At 63.3% G+C, this 17,790-nt stretch overlaps 1 protein-coding gene across 1 annotated transcript in view; it reads right to left on the bottom strand.

Moving 5' to 3' along the window:
- The window catches only part of ADCY3 (adenylate cyclase 3), a 23,756-nt gene extending 5,966 nt beyond the window's left edge, over positions 1-17,790 (bottom strand). The window contains 15 exon segments of the mRNA XM_029052894.2: positions 301-363; positions 365-391; positions 602-712; positions 714-747; positions 916-983; positions 985-1,085; positions 1,573-1,624; positions 1,707-1,912; positions 1,915-1,958; positions 2,141-2,299; positions 2,487-2,614; positions 2,952-3,063; positions 3,415-3,545; positions 6,044-6,193; positions 17,071-17,790. Of these exon segments, the coding sequence (XP_028908727.1) occupies positions 301-363; positions 365-391; positions 602-712; positions 714-747; positions 916-983; positions 985-1,085; positions 1,573-1,624; positions 1,707-1,912; positions 1,915-1,958; positions 2,141-2,299; positions 2,487-2,614; positions 2,952-3,063; positions 3,415-3,545; positions 6,044-6,193; positions 17,071-17,757 (2,073 nt within the window). The 5' untranslated portion in view covers positions 17,758-17,790.

Below are 17,790 nucleotides of genomic sequence, written 5' to 3'. Positions count from 1 at the left end.
ACGTGGGTCAAGGGGAGAGGCGGGGATGGAGAGGGGAAGAGTCGGGGGCGACGTGCCATCCCCTACCATCGGGCGGGTTACCATGGTTCCTCTCGGTGCCCCCGGTGCCCCGCCCGGGGTACGGGCTGGATGGACAGGGGCTCAATCCGGGGACATCTTTCCCGTGCTGAAGTCCCTGCTACCCCCTCCCCCCCAACACACGTTATGTGGGAGGCAATGCCGGCGCCTTTGGGCTGGACCATCCGTCCTCCCAAGAGCCACGGTGGGAGCGGGTGAACCTCTCCCGCGCCCAGAGGGGGCCTTACCGGGGAAGATGGCCGCCAGGGAACCCACGGTCAGGATCAGCAGGAGCCCCTCCCCCACCCACGAAGGTCCACGTATTGGCCATCAGCTGGGGAGAGATGGGGGGGGGGGGGGCCGGCGCTCAGGGGATTGTCTCTGGAGGGGTCTTGCCCGGGGCCCGCAGCCCGGATCTCGGCTGGGGCCGACCCGCAGCACGCCAGAAGGAGGTAGCCCGTGCCAGAGAGATGGCGGCTGCCCCGCCCAGGCTCCCATGGCCTCGGGGAGGAGCCAGAGGGGTCTCACCCGGGGTCCAGGAGGCCCAGACGAGGGCCGTGCAGAAGAGAAACCACGCAGGAACAGCTGAACGCGGCCCACTCTGTTTCTCCTTCTCCACAGAGTAGCGGCTCTCCAGCTCCGGATCCACGAAGCGCGATGGACAGCAGGAAGGTGGTCCTGCCCTTTGCCCTGCGGGAAGGACGGTCTGGTGGGTCAGGAACCGCTCCCAGAGGGTCCCCCCCCCCCCCCAGCCTATCGGAGACCACGCCTGGCGGTTCCACACCCCCGGGCCCACCTGACCCCTCATGGGTCGGGAAGTGAGGCAGCGGGGCCCGGATGGTCCCCGTCGACCCCCACCCCACCCCTTGGGCCCGACTCCCGCTCCAGGAGGGCTCGTTGAGCAGCTGATTGAGCTCGTGTTCGTGCCTCGGAGGCGTCGACCCACCCTTCGGCCAAGTCGCGCAGGCGCAGGCGCCGACGGGGATTGGGGAAGGAAGGGTTAACCACCTGTGGGGCAGGGTCAAGGGTCAGAGGCCAGGAGAGGAGGGCTGTGGAGGGAACTCCCTTGAGGCCAACTGAATTCACCCCGGGGTGGGCGTGGGGCGCCAGGAGCCATTAGGCCGGAGCTGCTCTCAGCCCCTGACGGAGGGCCCCTGGGCTGTCCACCGTCCATTCCCCTGGCTGATGGCCTGAAGGGAGAGTGGTCACTTTTGGGACCATAACTGCTCTCTCTCTCTGCCATTCCCCCAGCCTACAGCAGAGAGAGAGAGAGAGAGTGGGTGCGTCCGGGTGTCCCCCGTCCTTTCCTTGCGCCTGGTCGGATGGGAGCCCCACCGCGGGCGGAGGAATGCATATCTCCCCTCTGGTTGTCCCTCATCCAGCACAGTGTGTGCGGGGGGGGGGGAAGGGAGGTCCCGTCCCTCATCTGGACCGGCAGCCCCCGGTGGTAGGCTAGGGGTTTCCCCTGCCGTGCCCGTCCCCGCTTCGGTGCTCACATGGGCATCTAGCTCCTCCGCTGCCGGGGGCTGGAGCAGGTGGTGTTGACGCTCCCGTTCTGCTCTTTGGCCTCCGTGGGGTCGGTGGGTCCGGCGGGGCCGGGGAGCCGGCCGCGAGGACGGCAGCGCTTACTTCCGCCCCCGCCGGGGGACGGGCAGAGGCACCACGCGGTCAGAGGTCGGTGGGCGCGGGGGCCCCCCGCCCCCATCCGCCCCCGCGCCCGGCGGTCCCTCACCACACGTTGACGGCCACTCTGGCCGCGGCCGGGCCGGCCCGGACGCGCGGATGAGGTAGGTGACGATCCCCTTCTCCTCCAGATAGTGCACCGGCTGCCCCCCGTTGCCCGGCTCCACCTCGACTCGCCCTTCAGGCAGTCCAGGGTGCTCTGGGAGATGTGCACCCGCCTGGGGCATCCACAGGGTGGCGCTAGCCCACCGGCGCCCCCACCGCCACCCCCGGCCCTGCCGGGGCCGAGCAGGCGGCCAGCTCCCTCTCCGCCGTGCCCCCCCCGGGGTCCGTCCCCTCGTCCCCCCACGCCCGGGGATGGGCCCCCGAGCCGGTGGCGCTCGGCTCCTGGGAGACTCACCCCGGGATGCCCCCGGCTTCCATTTTGTTGGCGACGGTGACGTCCGTGGACCAGACGTCGTACTGCCAGCGTTTCTGCCCCAGCACGCCGCCCAGCACCGTGCCCGTGTGCACCCCGACTCGCATGTCCACCCCGGTCTGCGTCTTCTCCCGCACATACCTGCCGGCGGCGGGGAGGAGGGGACACAGGTGAAAGGGCCCGCGGACCCCTGCTCACCCCACCGCCCGCCTCCTCGCTCAGCCCGACCCCCTCCGAGAAGGCCTGCGGCCCAGAGGCTGGTGGACGGGCCCGTGGCCGGTTCCGCTCGAGCACCCCAGTCCCCCTTCCCCCCGCTCCGAGCCCGTACGAGATGGCGTCCACCATGGCGAGCCCCATGAGGATGGAGCAGACGGCGTGGTCCTCTCGGTAGTCCGGGAGCCCGCAGATGCAGTAGTAACAATCGCCCAGGATCTTGATCCGCAGCTGGTGGTATTTCTGGGGGTAGGCGGGGCAGCCGGTTTAGGCCGACACCCTCCTCCACGGAGGCCGACGACGAGATGCCGGTCTGGACAGGGGCAGCCTTGCCCATCGGGGTTAGTAAAAGCCTCCCGGGGACCTCTTCCCGCCCACGGTGCCTCCCACCCCTCCGTCCCGCAAGGCGACCCTCTGGGGGAACGGCGAGGAGGCGGCAGGGGAGAGCGGGGCCCCGGGAGGGTCCGCGGCTTCTCCCCAGGACGCGGGGCAGGGCCAGCTGTGAGTCCGGTCCCCGCCGTGGGGCCGGCGGCAGGGTGGTAGGTGCGAGTTGGGGGCCGGGGGGCTCGGAGGCACTCACGGCCGCCAGCTTATCGAAACGGGCGAACAGCTCATTGAGGAGCTTGACCAGTTCCTGGGCGCTGCAGGTGGAAGACAGCTGCGTGAAGCCCACGATGTCCGCAAACAGGATGCTGGGCCCCGGGAGAGGGAATAGGATGACATCAGCTGGGGTGGGGAGGGTTCGGGGGAGGGACCCTCAACCTGGACCCCTGCCCTTCCCTCCAAGCACCTCTGCGGCCTACTCTCTACAGAGTCTGAGGCGCCTCTTCCCTCACCCGGACTGGCGGCCCCCCTTCTGCCCCCCATCCTCGCCGCCGGGAAGCGGGTCACAGGGAGGGAGCGAGCGCAAGACTACCCCGCTCGATGAGAGGGGGCAGGTCCCGGGGGGCGGGGGGGGGGGGGGTCGCCCCGGCGGCTCCAGGGAGGAAGGGGAAGAGCAGGGGGAGGAGGAATGGGGCAGGGGGTCTCCAGAGCGGCGGTACCTGACGTTCTCGTGTCGGTACATGTACATGGTGTTGAACTGCTGCAGCTCCTTCTGCGTCTTATCCCTCTTCATGTCCTTCAGCATCTCGTCTGCCACGTGTTTGGGCAAGATGGACAGCATCAGGCTTTCCTGAAACAGGAGAGGGCTCGGTCAGGGCGAGACGGTTCAGGCCTGGAGGGGTGACTCAACCTAGAGTCGGGGGAGGGGGTCGGCCCGGGGTGAGGGGAGAGGGCCTGGGGCCGGGGGGGGGGGAAGGGGGGTCCGGGCCTGGCTGCGTGAACCGGGGGCCCACCGGCCAGACCCGTGGACCGCACGTTGGGGTGCGGGGGGAGGCCGGGCTACCGACGCTGAGGCAACGAGGAGGAGGCCAAGGCGTGGAAGGCGGGCCGTGACTCCGGCCCACTATCTGCCTGACTCCTCTATTTCCCGGACTGTGGGCGGGTTGGTTGCTTCCACGGCCGCACTCTCCCGGGGAGCGGAATCCGGGAGCGGGAGCGTTTACTGAGCGCCCGCTGTACCAGGCTCTTGGAAAGTACGAAATGATGGAGTGGCCCGTTCCTGGCCCACAAAGAGCTTATGTGCAACGGTGGGACCTCCAGGGGGGTTAAGGGGGAAGGTCCATCCAAGCCCCTCTGGGCCCGTGCATTCCTGTGATGTGAAGGGACAGAGGCCCCGTCCACCCCCGGCGAGCACGGATCCGGACCAGGGCAGGGCCAGGCAAGGAGAGCAGGATGCTGGCCTTAGGCTGCCGGGACCCCGAGAGAGTTTTTCGGTCGGCAGTGTGGCCGGCATGGGCAGAGCTTTGTGGGGCTGGTGTTCCCCGGTGGGCAGGGCACAGCGGGGATGGGAGAGAACCCACGCCCGTGCACAAGTTTATGCATGCAATGGATACACGCCAGTCCCTGCTGGCATGGAAAGGGCCTGCCAGTGGTGCAAGGAGGCGGGATGTGCCTGCATATGCCTGCCCTTGTGTGTGCCAACACGTGTGCCTGTGTGCCTAGCATGTGCTCTTGCTGAGGCCCCAGATGGTCCATACCCTTCTCCCCTCCTGGCTCCTGTCCAGGCCATCTCTCTCTCTCTCTCTCTCTCACACACACACACACAACCCATACCCCCAGACCCCTGGGTGGACGGACGGCCCTCACCCCCAGCCACTGCCCCTTGAGGGGCACATGGGAGATCGGTGGAGGGATGGGGAAACTGAGGCCCAGAAACAGGGTCGACAATAATAATCATGGCACTTGTTCAGCGCTGGTGGGAGGCGTAGCCGTTGCAGGGGGAAGGTGGCTGGAGGTAAAGCTAACGGCACAGGCCCGCTTGTCTCCATGACGACGAGGGGTCCGAAGCAGCCAGAAAAGCAGGCCTCTGCCCCTGCCGTGCCCACGGAGCCAACAGCTCGCGGGGCGGGGCCGGGGGCCCCGGGGCGGCTTCCCCTTCCCCTCCTCCCCCAGTTCCCGCAGACCCGCGGGGGGGGGGGGGGACGGGGGGACGGGGGACGAGGGGGCCCCGTGAGTCAGCGGTGCGTTTTTCCCAGCTCCTCCGCGATTGCCTAGCAACGGGCATCCGATGGGACCAGCCCGGGGCGGGGCCGAGTTAGCCGCGCCCCCCGCCCCCAGCCCGGTTCATTCGTCTCCAGGGGAACGGCTGTGGGGCTCCGACTAGCAGGGGCCACGGACGGGCCCCGCCGGGCCTGACCTCAAATGCCTGGGCCTCGTCTCCAGCCCCCTCGCCCCAGGGAGGGGCACCGACCGGGTGGGGCAGCGTGGCCCGATGGATAGCGCACGGGTCTGGGAGGCGGAAGGACCTGGGTTCTAATGCCAGGTTCGCGACTGGTCCGCTGTGACCTGGGGCAAGTCACTTCTCTGGGCCTCAGTTTCCTCATCTGGAAAATGGGGGTTAAGACTGTGAGCTCTATGTGGGACAGGGAGTGCGTCCAACCTGATTAATCTGTATCTACCCCAGCACTTACCACGGGGCCTGGCACATCCACATACCACAAACACCCCCTAATTGTTTGGGGGGGGGGCGTCACAGTTCGTATCTGGGGAATGATGACATACGCATCCAGCCGGACCCTTGCCGAGCCCTACTTCCCGACTGGTCACCCTCCCTCTCTGTGTCTCCAACAAAATCCAGATTTCCACATCTCAGGGGGGGAGGGCCGGAGGCCCTCGGCTCGCTGGCCTAGGTTGCCTTGGAAACTGGTAACAAGGCACAGACCTGAGCCACCGCGAACCTTTCTCCTGGTCCAGGCGGGCCGACGTGGGCCGGAAGGGCAGCAGGAGGGCAGCTCGGGGTGGAGGGTCGACAAGCCCTCTTGGCTCCTCCTCGAACCGCTTCCCAGCCAGCCCCATGGTGGTCCGTACCCCTCCCTGTCCCAGGCCATGGACGGACCCAGGAAGAGACCTGAGCGAAAGTGGCCATCGGGTTGCCGCGGGGGGCGGGGGCTCGGGAAGGGGGAGTTAGCCGACAGGGTGAGCAGGGAGGGGTGGCACGGGGCACAGTGGGGAGAGATCCAGGGACAGAAAGAGCAGCAAATGAAGGACTAGGAGGGTGGGGCCGGGGACCCGGAGCTCCCATCGCCCCCACGCCCCGGTGGTTTGTGGCCCCTGGCCGGGGGTCTTTACCTGCTGCTGCCCCTGTTCCTCCAGGTTGATCTTGACCTCGAGGGACTGGCGAGCCTCCAGAAAGGCCTTGCGGTGCTTGCGGTCGGCCATGTAGTAGGACATGATGCCCACGGCGATGGCGCAGAGGTAGATGACCACATTGGCCAGGACCTGCAGCGGCGGGAAAGACGGGGGTGGGCAGCAGGGAAGTCCCACGCCCGGAGAGGGCAAGGGGGTGGGTGGGTGGCCTGGCACATAATCATCACTTAAGAAATACCATTTTAAAAAAGGGCGGGAGTGTGAACGCTAATAAAGTCCCTTAAAGTTGACAGTAAGGAGTTTTTATCTGATGTGGAGGTGGATGGACAACCATTGGAGGCCCTGGAGCACTGGGGAAGACATAGACTGAACAGTTTTGCTGTTGTACTGTACTTTCCCAAGCGCTTAGTACAGTGGCTCTGCACACAGTTAGCGCTCAATAAATATGATTGGATCGACGAATACAGAAAAATGATCTGGGTAGCAGAGTGAAGCAAGGACAGGAGAGAGGAGAGACAGGAGGCAGGGAGGTCAGCGAGGAGGCCAAGGCGGGATGTGATATGGCCTTGGATCGCTGTGGTAACATTTTGAGAAGAGAGAAAGGGGCACATTCCAAAAACGTTGTGAAGGTAGAACAGGATTTGGTGACAGATTATGTGGCTGGAATGACAGCGACGAGCCGAGGACATTGGCAAGGTTACAGGCTTGGGAGACAGGGAAGATGGTGGTGTTGCTTATGGTGAGGAGAGAGTCTGGGAGAGGACAGGTTTTGAATGTGAAGATGAGAAGTTCTGTTTTGGACAGGTTCAGTTTGAGGTGTCGGCAGGACATCCAAGTAGAGATGTCCTGAAGGTAGGAGGAAGTATGAGACTGCAGAGGAGGAGCGGTCAGGGCTGGAAAGGTAGATTTTGGGAATCGTCCACCTCGAGATTGATTGATTGATTTATATTCCCCCTCTAAACTGTGAGCTCGCTGTGGGCAGGGAGTGTGTCTGTTGTTGTCTTGTACTCTCCCAAGCGTTTAGTACTATGCTTTGCATACAGTAAGCCCTCAAGAAATACGATCGAATGAATGGAGATGGTAGTTGAAGCCACGGGAGCAAATGAGTTCTCCCAGGGAGTGGGCGTAGACGGACACTAGAAAGGGGCCCAGAACTGAGCGCTGAGGGGCCGGCACAGTGAGGGGGCAAAAGAGACGGAGCACACATCCACATCCTCAATTCCTCCCTCGCAACCGAACTCCACACCGTTCCCCCTCTCCGTTGACTTCGGGCTGCCGGACCGGGGGTCCGGCAGCCCCTCTTCACAAGGCATTCTCGGCTCCTGGGCCCAGGCTGCAGAGCGCTGCTGGCACAAATTCGGCCCCTTTAAATTAATCCCTCCCCCTTTTAACTCTGGCCTCTTCCCCCACGGCTCCGGCAACATCACTCCTCCCGGGTCGACTCCCTCATCCACCGCCCTCACCAATTATTCCCGACTTCTTCACACTCTCCTCTCACCCCAGATGACCTTGCCAACTACTTTAACGAAACTGAAACCATCGAGCATAAACTCCCTTCATTTCCCCAGCGCTCTCCCTCTCAGCAAGCACTCTCATCTTTCCCAGCCATCTCGCAAGAGATGTCCCGTCCGCTTTCAAAATCTTCCCCCTCCACCAAGTGCTTCTGACCCCACCCCTTCACTGATACCCGCTCTTCTCCCCTCCCTGATCACCATCTCCAACTGCTCCCTCTCAGATGGCTCCTTCCCCTCCGCTTTGGAACACAACTCCCCTATCCTAAAAAGGCTTCTCTTGACCCCACTGTAATCCAGCTATCTCCCCATCTCTCTCCTCCCACTCCTGTTCAAACCTTCAAAGCCTCATTAAGGTCACATCTCCTCCAAGAGCCATTCTCCGATTAAGCCCTCTTCTCCCTGACTCTCTCTCCCTTCTGCATCGTCTGTGCTCTGGCACTGTGATGGTATCTCTTAAACATTTACGAGGCGACAGGCACCGTAGTAAGCACTGGGGGGTGGAACCAAGCAAATCGGGTTGGACACAGTCCCTGTCCTACTTGGGGCTCCGGTCTCAAACCCCATTTTACAGAGGAGGTAACCAAGACCCAGAGAAGTTAAGTGACTTGCCCAAAGTCACCCAGCAGTCAAGTGGCAGACCTGGGATCAGAACCCATGACCCTGTGACTCTCTGGCCCGGGCTCTATCTGGCACACCAGGGATCTGTACCCTCTGGGCACTTGGTATTCACCACACTCTCAGCCCCACGGCGCTATGGACAGGTATATCAATTCTTTATATTAATTCCGTCTCGCCCTCTAGACCGTAAGCTCGTTTAATGTTAATGTTGGTATTTGTTAAGCGCTTACTCTGTGCAGAGCACTGTTCTAAGCGCTGGGGTAGATACAGGGTAATCAGGTTGTTCCAAGTGGGGCTCACAGTCTTCAACCCCATTTTACATGTTACAGTTTACATTTACATTTCACAGTTACATGAGGTAACTGAGGCACAGAGAAGTTAAGTGACTTGCCCACAGTCACACAGCTGACAAGCGGTAGATCCAGGATGGGCAGGCAACTTGTCTCTCAACTCTGTTGCACTGTACTCTTCCCAGAAGCTTAGTACGGTGCTCTGCGTACACTGAGCGCTCACTATGAGAAGAGCACTCAATAGAGAAGCAGCATGGCTTAGCGGAAAGAGGACGGGCTCGGGAGTCGGAGGTCGTGGGGTCTAATCCCGCCTCCGCCACTTGACGGCTGTGTGACTTGGGGCGAGTCCCTTTGCTTCTCTGTGCCTCGGTTACCTCATCTGTAAAACGGGGATTAAGACTGTGCGCCTCATGTGGGATGATCTGATTACCTTGCAGTGCTTGGCTTAACAAATACCACTTCCATTATGATTATTAATAAATACCATTGACTGATTGCACTGCGCCCAGCGGGGGTTCAGTGTGAACTAACGCCGCTGCTACTGCGTGCTCCATGACCGCCCTCCCCAGCCCACCGGCCCAGTGTAGGCCCAAGCTCGCCCCCTCCGCTCCACTCTCGGGGTGCCCCGGGAGAAGGGGCCGGGGGTCCCGGCTCAGACTCCGCGATGCAATCGGCCTGCGATGGGGGCGGGGGAAGGGAGTGAGCTTTTGGCAGTTGCAGCGGGAGGGGGCAGCATGTGAAGCTTGAGAGAACGGCATCCCGATTCCCTCCCTCGCTCGCTTCCAGCAGGTCACCAGCTGTGCCCTGCTCAGCCCCGACCCGGGCCCGGTAGCGGCCCACAGGAAGGTCGTGCTACCATACCCCCGGAGGCCCTCAGCCACCCTGGGAAACTCTGGGCCTCAGTTACCTCATCTGTAAAATGGGGATTAAATCCTCCTCGCTGCAATTGCGATTTTGAGCCTCGTGTGGCATAGGGACTCTGTCCAACTTGATAAACTCATTATCTACGCAGAGTAAGCACTTAAATACCATAAAAGACTAAAAAGTAAAAAAATAAAGAGATGGGCAAGGCAGGCACAGGTTTGCTAGTCCCCAGAACTCTCCCCGCAACGAGGGTGAAAAGCACTCCCTGGGGCCACTGGTAGTAATACGATTTAATAAGCGTCTCAGAAGTAATCATAATAATAATGATGTGTTGGTACTTGTTAAGCGCTTACTATATGCAGAGCACTGTTGTAAGCGCTGGGGTGGATACAGGGTAATCAGGTTGATCCCCGTGGGGCTCACAGTTTTTTAATCCCCATTTTACAGATGAGGTAACTGAGGCACAGAGAAGTTAAGTGACTTACCCACGGTCACACAGCTGACAAGTGGCCGAGCCGGGATTCGAACCCATGACCTCTGACTCCCAAGCCCGGGCTCTTTCCACTGAGCCACGCCCAAGTTATTAAGCTGTTCCCTGCTCACAAGGGGCTTACACTCTAATGCGGGGCACAGAGGTAAAAGTCTGTTGAAATACAAAAAGAGTCATCTGAATAGGTACTTTCAGTTATTAGTCCAATAATATTCATGAACTACTTTAGTATATAAATAATAGAAAATAGTTATTTATAAACTGAAGCTGGAGAGGGCTGAACAAGAAGACAACACTTCTTCCACCAGGAACTGGGCAGCCGGGAACACTGGCAGGTTCAAAGAGGTTTGGACAGATCCGTGGACGACCGTCCGGGCTGGGTCACTGTGGGGAGACTCAGGGGTTGGGAGGGGATTGTCAGGGGGGTGGGATGGTCTGCCCTGGGTCACTGGGGGGGAGGCAAGGATGGAGAGGGAAGAATCAGGGGTGTCAGATGGTCTGTGCTGCGCCACAGTGGAGAAGAGTCAGAGGGAGGGAGGGGAGAGTTAGAGATGTGGGGTGGTCCAAGCTAGAGGGGTGGGACAATCAGGGGCACGGGACTGTCCGGGCCTTCGTGATTTCTGATCTGTGCTCCCCTGGTGCCTGCTTGCACATGCTTGGCTTCATCAGGGATGTGGCCCAAGGGAGGCTGTATCAAAACTCTAATCATTAAAACTTGTTTGGATGTTCTGGAAGAGCCCCAGAGACAGTTCTCTGGCCTCGTGAGAGCAAGGGGCAGGGAGACTGCAGCGAGGGTGCAGGGAGGCCCCAGGGAAATTGCTGGGATGCTACAGGGAACCAGTCGGTCAAGAGAGGGGATGGGGGCACCTGCCAGGAAAAGAAGCACCAACCGCCCCACTCTCAGCCCAACCCCACCCCAGCCCCCAGCCCGGCTCACACCCAGATATCTAGGAACCTGGAAATCCCGGGGATGTAATGGCAGAGCAGCCTCCTTCCCTCTCCCGCTGCCCCTGCCCCTGCAGCCTGAGGACTCCCAGGGTCAGGATGGCACCAGGAATCCACGGGGCAGTGGGCCTCTTTGGGGCAGTGGGTCTTTGCGCACAGGCCACCAGCGTCTGGCTCAGAATTAAGCTCGGCAGTGGAAGGGAGCGACACCCTCCTTTCCCTCGGCCTTGGACAGCAAACTCTGAGGCCCTGACCCACATTGCTCCATGGAGACCGGGCCCCAGGCTGTTACCGGTCAGCCCCACGGCCCACCCACCCCGGACTCAGTTTCCACCAGTAGCGATGGGACATTGGGAGGAACCAGGTGCTGGCTTCCCTCTTGGACATCCACCTTCACAGTTAAGAGACGGACCATCCCACACCCCTGACTCTCTCTTCTCCATCCACTACTCTCCCCCAATGACCCAGCACACGCCATCCCACATCCCTGACTCTTCCCCAGTGACCCAGCATGGACCACCTCACATTCCCGACTCTCCCTGCTCTCTGTCCCTAACTTACCCTCCAATGACCCAATATGGACGCTCATCCACGGATCTCCCCGACCCCTCTGGAATCTGCAGGTGATCCCGGCCGCACGGCACCTTTTGGGAAAGGATTCCCCGGGCTCACGCCCGGTGGGGGAAGAAGTGTTTCCTGATGCTTGTTCCGAACCTGCCTTAGTCTAGCTCCAGTGGAAAAACAGCACAGCGTGGCCTTTTGGAAACAGCACAGCACTGGGAGTCGAGAGACCTGTGTTTTAGTCCCGGTTCCACCCCTCGCTTGCAGCGTGACCGCGGTCAAGCCACTTAGCGTCTCTGGGTGTGTTACCTCATCCGTAAAGTGGGGATTAAATAGCTATTCTCCCTCCCCGTTGTATTGTGAGGTCCCGTGTGGGACAGGGCCTGACTCCAATCTGATTGGATCGTATCCATTCTAGCACTTAACACAGTGCTTGGCACATAATAAGTGCTTAACAAATGCCAGAATCATTATTAGTATTGTTAGACGGGGTCCCTTTGTGTGGGTGGGGTGGGATCTGGGGAACAGAATTCCATGCTGTCCCCCCAGGGGCAGCTCCGTGGCTCAGGGAGGAGTGGACGGGCGGGCCGGTGGCAGAGAACCAAGCTGACCTGCCGGCAGCTCCGCTCAAAGAATCCACGTGCGGGCTGATGTCGGTGAACGGCAGGCTGCCTCCTTGCCAGGGCCGGGCACCAATACTAAAATCTCACGCTCACGCCTCACTGCTGGGCTCACCTTGGCGGGGATCTCAAAGCACCTTTACAGACCTCCCCGTCCTGCCAGGATCCCCGGGATCCAGGGCAGAGCTGGATTCCCTCGCCGGGCACTACGGTCCTGGAAAACGGGCTGCCGGCCAGACACCCCACTGATGGTTTGAAAGGTTTCCGCCCCCCTCACCTCCTGGGTGGGACCGGGGAGGGAGGTCTCCCCTGAAGCTGCTGCCGCTTTAGGGACCTCTGGGGACTTTCCGGCCAAGCTGGGACCGGGACCACAGGCCCCAGCCACTCATCATTCATCTGTGGCCTGCTGGCAGGGTGGAAAGTGCACGGGCCTGGTGGTCACGGTACCCGGGGTTGACCTGGCAGTCGGTGTACCCAGGGTCCTAATTCCAGCTCCTCCACCTGCCTGCTGCGTGACCCTGGGCAAGTCACAGAAATTCTCTGGGCCTCAGTTTCCCCATCTGTAAAACGGGGCTTCAATATGCATTCACCTTCTCCTTCAGACCACGAGCCCCTCGTGGAAGGGGAACTGTGTCCGAGTGGTTATCTTCTGTCTACCTCACCGGTGCTTTGAATGGGGCTTGGCATAGTAAATGTTTCACAAATACCATGATAATTATTATTACTGTTCCAGTGTGCCTCTGCTCTTCCCCTTTTCCTCTGCCACGGGTTTGGTCGGGTGCGATCTCCGACCTCCCCGGTGAAACTCTGATCTCCCTGCCTGCGTCTTTGACTTTGACCACTTGTTTCCAAGAACCTCGGAGGGGGCCTCGAACCGCGGCGGGGGCCCAGGTCCGCTTTGCCCTGCCCGCTTCGGGCGCACAGTCCAGCCCCACCTGTGGCGGGACCTCAGCCCGGCCCTGCCCACCGCGGGGCCCCAGCCCAGCTTTGCCTGCAGTGGGATACCAGCGTGGCTCAGTGGAAAGAGCCCGGGCTTGGGAGTCAGAGGTCATGGGTTCGAATCCCGGCTCGGCCACTTGTCGGCTGTGTGACTTTGGGCAAGTCACTTCACTTCTCGGTGCCTCAGTTACCTCATCTGTAAAATGGGGATTAAGACTGTGAGCCCCGAGTGGGACAACCCGATTCCCCTGTGTCTACCCCAGCGCTCAGAACAGTGCTCGGCACGAAGCAAGCGCCTAACAAATACCAACGTTGTCATTATTCTTACTATTAGCTACGTAACCCCAACCCGCTACAGGCCACGGGCGCGATCGCTGCTGCTGCTCTTGGTTGCCCGTCAGCGGGGAGGGCAGGTGGCTGCAGGTTCTGTTCCCCCTGGCCCAGCTACCCCCGCGCTGCCCCGGCTGAGGCTGCTGGAACGGCACCCCTAGTCACGCCGCCGCCCACCCAGCCCCTCCCCAACTTGGCAGGGCCGGGGCTTGACTCAGAGTTGCCAGGAAGGGGCCATGGCCCGGTGGGAGAGGGAACCCTGCCTGGCTCCGGGGGAGATTCCCCTGGGGGGGGGGGACGGTCCCCTCCCAGTTCCCAACTCAACTATTTTTAACCACTTACTCTGTTGCCCCGGTAACCCCCATTCAGGCAGTGTGACCCTTCAGAGGTCAGAGCAGGGGGGACCGATAAAATCCCTCTAAACTCCCCACCCCCGCCTGCCGGAACCTCCTGCTTCCCGTCTCCCCAGAAGCCCACCTTCCCAGGGCCAGGGGGTGGCCCCGGGGGGCCAGCACCGGAGGGCTCAGTGGCCTACTACGAGGCCTCGCCACCTCCCCCCACCCACCCCCTCCCTCCTCTCCCCTCCTTCTCCAGCAAAGGGCAAGATACTTCTGGGTCCCTTTGGGTAAAGGATTTCCGGCTGCCTGAGCCCTTCTGTTCCTGCCCCCAGCCTCCGACCCATCCTTCCCCAAGCCCTCTCTCACGATCTGGGATAGATGACCTCTGTTGATTTCTCTGTTCCCAGGGCCGAGGTGGCGGGGTGGTCGGGAGGGGGGAGGGGTGTTGGGAGGCGCTGAAGGGAGCCCAGGCAGATGGGGAGCCAGGGTCCAGTGCAGACAGAGAGTCAGATACTGGGGAAACCCACTCCAGTCTCTGGCCTGAACCTCCAGATGCTGGGGCCAGCCTGGCCTGGGGTGGGCCAGGGTCCCTCCCCACCACATCCTGAGGGGTTTGGTGAAGCCCCCTGCAGCTGTCAGCCCAGCCCCTGGATCGTCCTCTCTGGGACCCCCAGGGCGGGCGGGCAGGGGGACGGACAGGTGGGCCCGGGCTTCGGCCCCGAAGCACTGGGGTCGGGGGGGAACCTCGCTTTACTGCCCGGACCGGGCCACGGCAATCAGCCCTCGGCCCTTCCAGAGCGCTCGGAGACCGCGAGGATGCATGCCACCTCCTCCGAGTGACCCAAGTATAGGGGTCACCATCCAGGCCTAAGTTGAGGCATCCCAGTGATCGGCCTGCCTCAAGAAATCAATCGATCCATCTTATTCACTTCTCGAGAGCCACGCGCTCTCCTCTCCTCAGCTCACCTCACCTCCCCCAGCTCCTGGGCCACCCCGGCCGCCGCTGCTCCTCCAACCCCCACCGCCCTTCTCAGTTGCCTCCTGGCTGCGCCCAGCTTGGGATCGGAGCCCCCTTCGCCCACCTCCGACTCTGTGCGGCACACAGGTTGGGCCGCACCCAGCCTCCCCGCCCCCTCGCAGTCTCCCCCGGCCCCCGCAAGCTGAGTCGCCCCTCCTGACTCTGTCCTCCCTCGGTGTGGCCCAGAGGACACAGGAGGCTGTGGCGGCGGGTGGGGAGGGAGGGGATTTGGTAGATTTGGAGGGGAGGGAGATGCAGGCCAGAGGAAGGGCGGGGGCCAGGAGACTGAGCAGGAGAGGGGAGAGCGAGGCACCGTTAAGAGTTGAGCGTGGGAGGAGCAGGAGCAGAGAGGACCTGGTGGGGGCTAACAGTGGGAGGGAGCACAGGACCAGGAGGAGTAGGCTGGGGGCGACCCCGAGGCCGAGCCGGCGTCCCCAAAGGGATGAGCCTGGGACACTGACCGTCTCTCGGGAGCCTCCCGCCGGCCACAGCCTATCCTCCGATCCACGGTCCCTTCCCTTCCCGGGCCCCCCATGGCTGCCGGACCACTACTCGGGACCCTCGGGACCTAGGGGCCCCGTCACATCTGTGGTAGGGTGAGGAGGGGCCCGCTCGGGCCTTCGCTCAACAGGTGCGACACATGAGTCGGGCGTAGAGGCTCAGGAGGGGGAGCAAAGGGGTCATGGGGGTCCAAGGCAGGAAACTGAGGATCAGGAAAGGCCCCCTGCCACCATCCCCTGTCCCTCCTCACCCCCGTGAGGTGGGGTCAAAGTCAGGGCTCTCCCACAAGGGGAAGAGAAGGCTGAGGGGTATCCCGCCGGAGCGCAGAGCCGGAGGGCCACGATAGGCCTCGGGAGAAGCGACTGGGCCGGGAGCAAACATAGGAGAGAACTGTAGAGCCGCCTTCCCCGGAGGAACCGTCGAGGGTACCCTGCCCGTAGTCCGGGGGCTAGACAAGATGACCCTTCCGGCCCTCCGGAGTTCACGGAACGCTTCCCGTCGACAGGAGCAGGACCCTCCGTCCTGTTCCGCACGTGCACATCTCCCCCCGACGGGGAGCCTCCCTGGGCCCTCGCCTGCCTGAATCCCCCTCCCCCAGGGACAAGCCCGAGGCCTGGCCACTCTGGTTTCAAATCCCTCTGGGCCCAGCCCATCTCCCTTCCGGGCCGCCTCGCCACCCCCACCCCCACCCCCAAATCTTGGCAGCAGTCCCAGCCCAAACCACTTCCCACGGGATCAATCGTCAGGGGTATTTCCTGAGGGCACCGGGCGCCTGGAAGAACACAACAGCAGCAAGAGGCCCAGGCCTTGTCCTCAGGGGGCTGACAGGCCAAAAGAGGAAGTTCCCGTACAGCTACAGAGAATGTGAGTGGGCGCACACGCATGAGGGCATGGGGCAGGGCAGGGCGTCCCAGTCCGGTGTGTGGGGGGGTGCGCAGCAGGCTCAAAAGATGCTGCAGTCCTCCCTGATCCTTCTCGATCCCTCATTCCTTCCCTCTGGTCCTCCCTCCCCACCGCTGATGGTCCCGGCCTTCTCTGCCCTGTGCAAGGGTCGGGGGGGGGGGGGGGGGGGGGGGGGGGGGGAGTGCGGCGGGGCCTCAGAGGAGGACCCAGGAGGGCGCCTGTTTTGAACACCTCACGCAGGCCTTACAAACACTGACTCATTAACCCAAACAGGGGCCCCAGAGGCCAATCATTATCCCGCAGCAGAGGGAGGCAGGGAGGGATGGAGGCAGGGAGGAAGGAAGGGAGGGACGGAGGGAAGGAGAGCGGAAGCGAAGGAGTCAGGGAGGGAAGGAGAGAGGAAGTGAAGGTGTCAGGGAGGGAAGGAGGGAAGGAGAGAGGACGTGAAGGAGCCAGATCGGACCGAGCCCGGAGGGGGCCCCGCAGGAGGTGCAGCTCGGACACCGGTGCTATTGGAAAAAAGTCAGGCTCGGGGAGGTCAGTCCCCCTAGACCCCGGAAGCTCGTCGTGGACAGGGAACGCGTCTATCGACTCCGTCACGCCGTACCCTCTCAAGTGCTTAGTACAGTGCTTCGCACACAGTAAGAGCTCAACGGATACGACGGATCGACGGAGGGCACGGGGGCGGAGAAGCCCCAGGACGGAAAGGAGGCCCCGAATCGTCCCCCGGCTCCTCTCCCGGCCCGGCGGGCGACGTCCGGGAGCCCCCCGAGGGCAGGCTCTGGGTCTCCGTCGCCCATCTGCTGTCCTCGGGGGACGGGGACGCCGCCACACTCGCCGTCGGCGCCCGGCACCGCGCCGCACCCACGTACCCGGCCTGTCGGACGCCTGTCGCGGGGCGCACGTGGGACGCTCGGGAGGGTACTCCCGGCGAGGAGGCGCGGGCGACGGCGGTCGGCGTTCACGGGGCGGCGTCCGCGGGAGGCCGAGAGGCCCTCCCGTCCCGGGGGCGCGGGGGGGGGGGGGGGGGCGGGGGGCGACGGGAGCGAGGGCCCGCCCCGCGGCCGCCCCGGCTCACCTCTCTCAGCGGCTCGGCCCCGTCCGGCCGCTCCCGCCGCCGCCGCGCGACGGCGACGCCCAGGACCAAGGTGTGGAGGGCGCAGGGGGCCCCGGACACCAGCACCAGGGGCGCCAGCCCGAGGGGCAGCGTGACGAAGGACGAGAAGACGAAGAAGGCCAGCCAGCCCGCCGCGTCGCCGACCGCGTGGGCGCGGAAGAAGGCCAGGCCCAGGTAGCAGAATATCTGGGCGACGACGAGCAGCCACAGCAGGTAGGGACCGGCCCGGCGGGCCAGGCGGGCCGGGCGGGCGGCCGGGGGCCCCTTCCCGAGGGGGACGAGCAGCGGGGCGGCCAGCAGCAGCCCCCCGCCCGCCACCGCCAAGGGGGCCGCCCGGTCGGGGGAGAAGGCCGGGCCGCACGTGAGCAGGACGTAGCAGTCGAAGAGCGCGGCGAAGATGCCCAGCACCGGCAGGGTGTCGTGGCGCTGCCGTCTGAAGTAGGTCTGGTAGAGCCTCTCCAGGGAGGCGGGGACGAAGGCCAGCCGCACGGAGCCGGGCGGGCGCGGGCAGGGGCCCGACCCGCCCCCCGTCACCTCGCGGGGTCGCCGGGCGGTGGGGGCGTGGGGACCCCGCTCCGCCTCGGAGGGCAGGCTCACCGACCAGTCGGCCGAATACTCGGGCTCCGGGAAGGCGCGGGGCGGCGACATGCCGGGGGGGCCTCCTCGGGGGGCCTCGGCCTG

Source organism: Ornithorhynchus anatinus, chromosome X2 (genome assembly GCF_004115215.2).
Source record: "Ornithorhynchus anatinus isolate Pmale09 chromosome X2, mOrnAna1.pri.v4, whole genome shotgun sequence".
NCBI classification, from domain to species: Eukaryota; Metazoa; Chordata; class Mammalia; order Monotremata; family Ornithorhynchidae; genus Ornithorhynchus; species Ornithorhynchus anatinus.
This window is presented reverse-complemented; position numbering and strand designations above follow the sequence as displayed.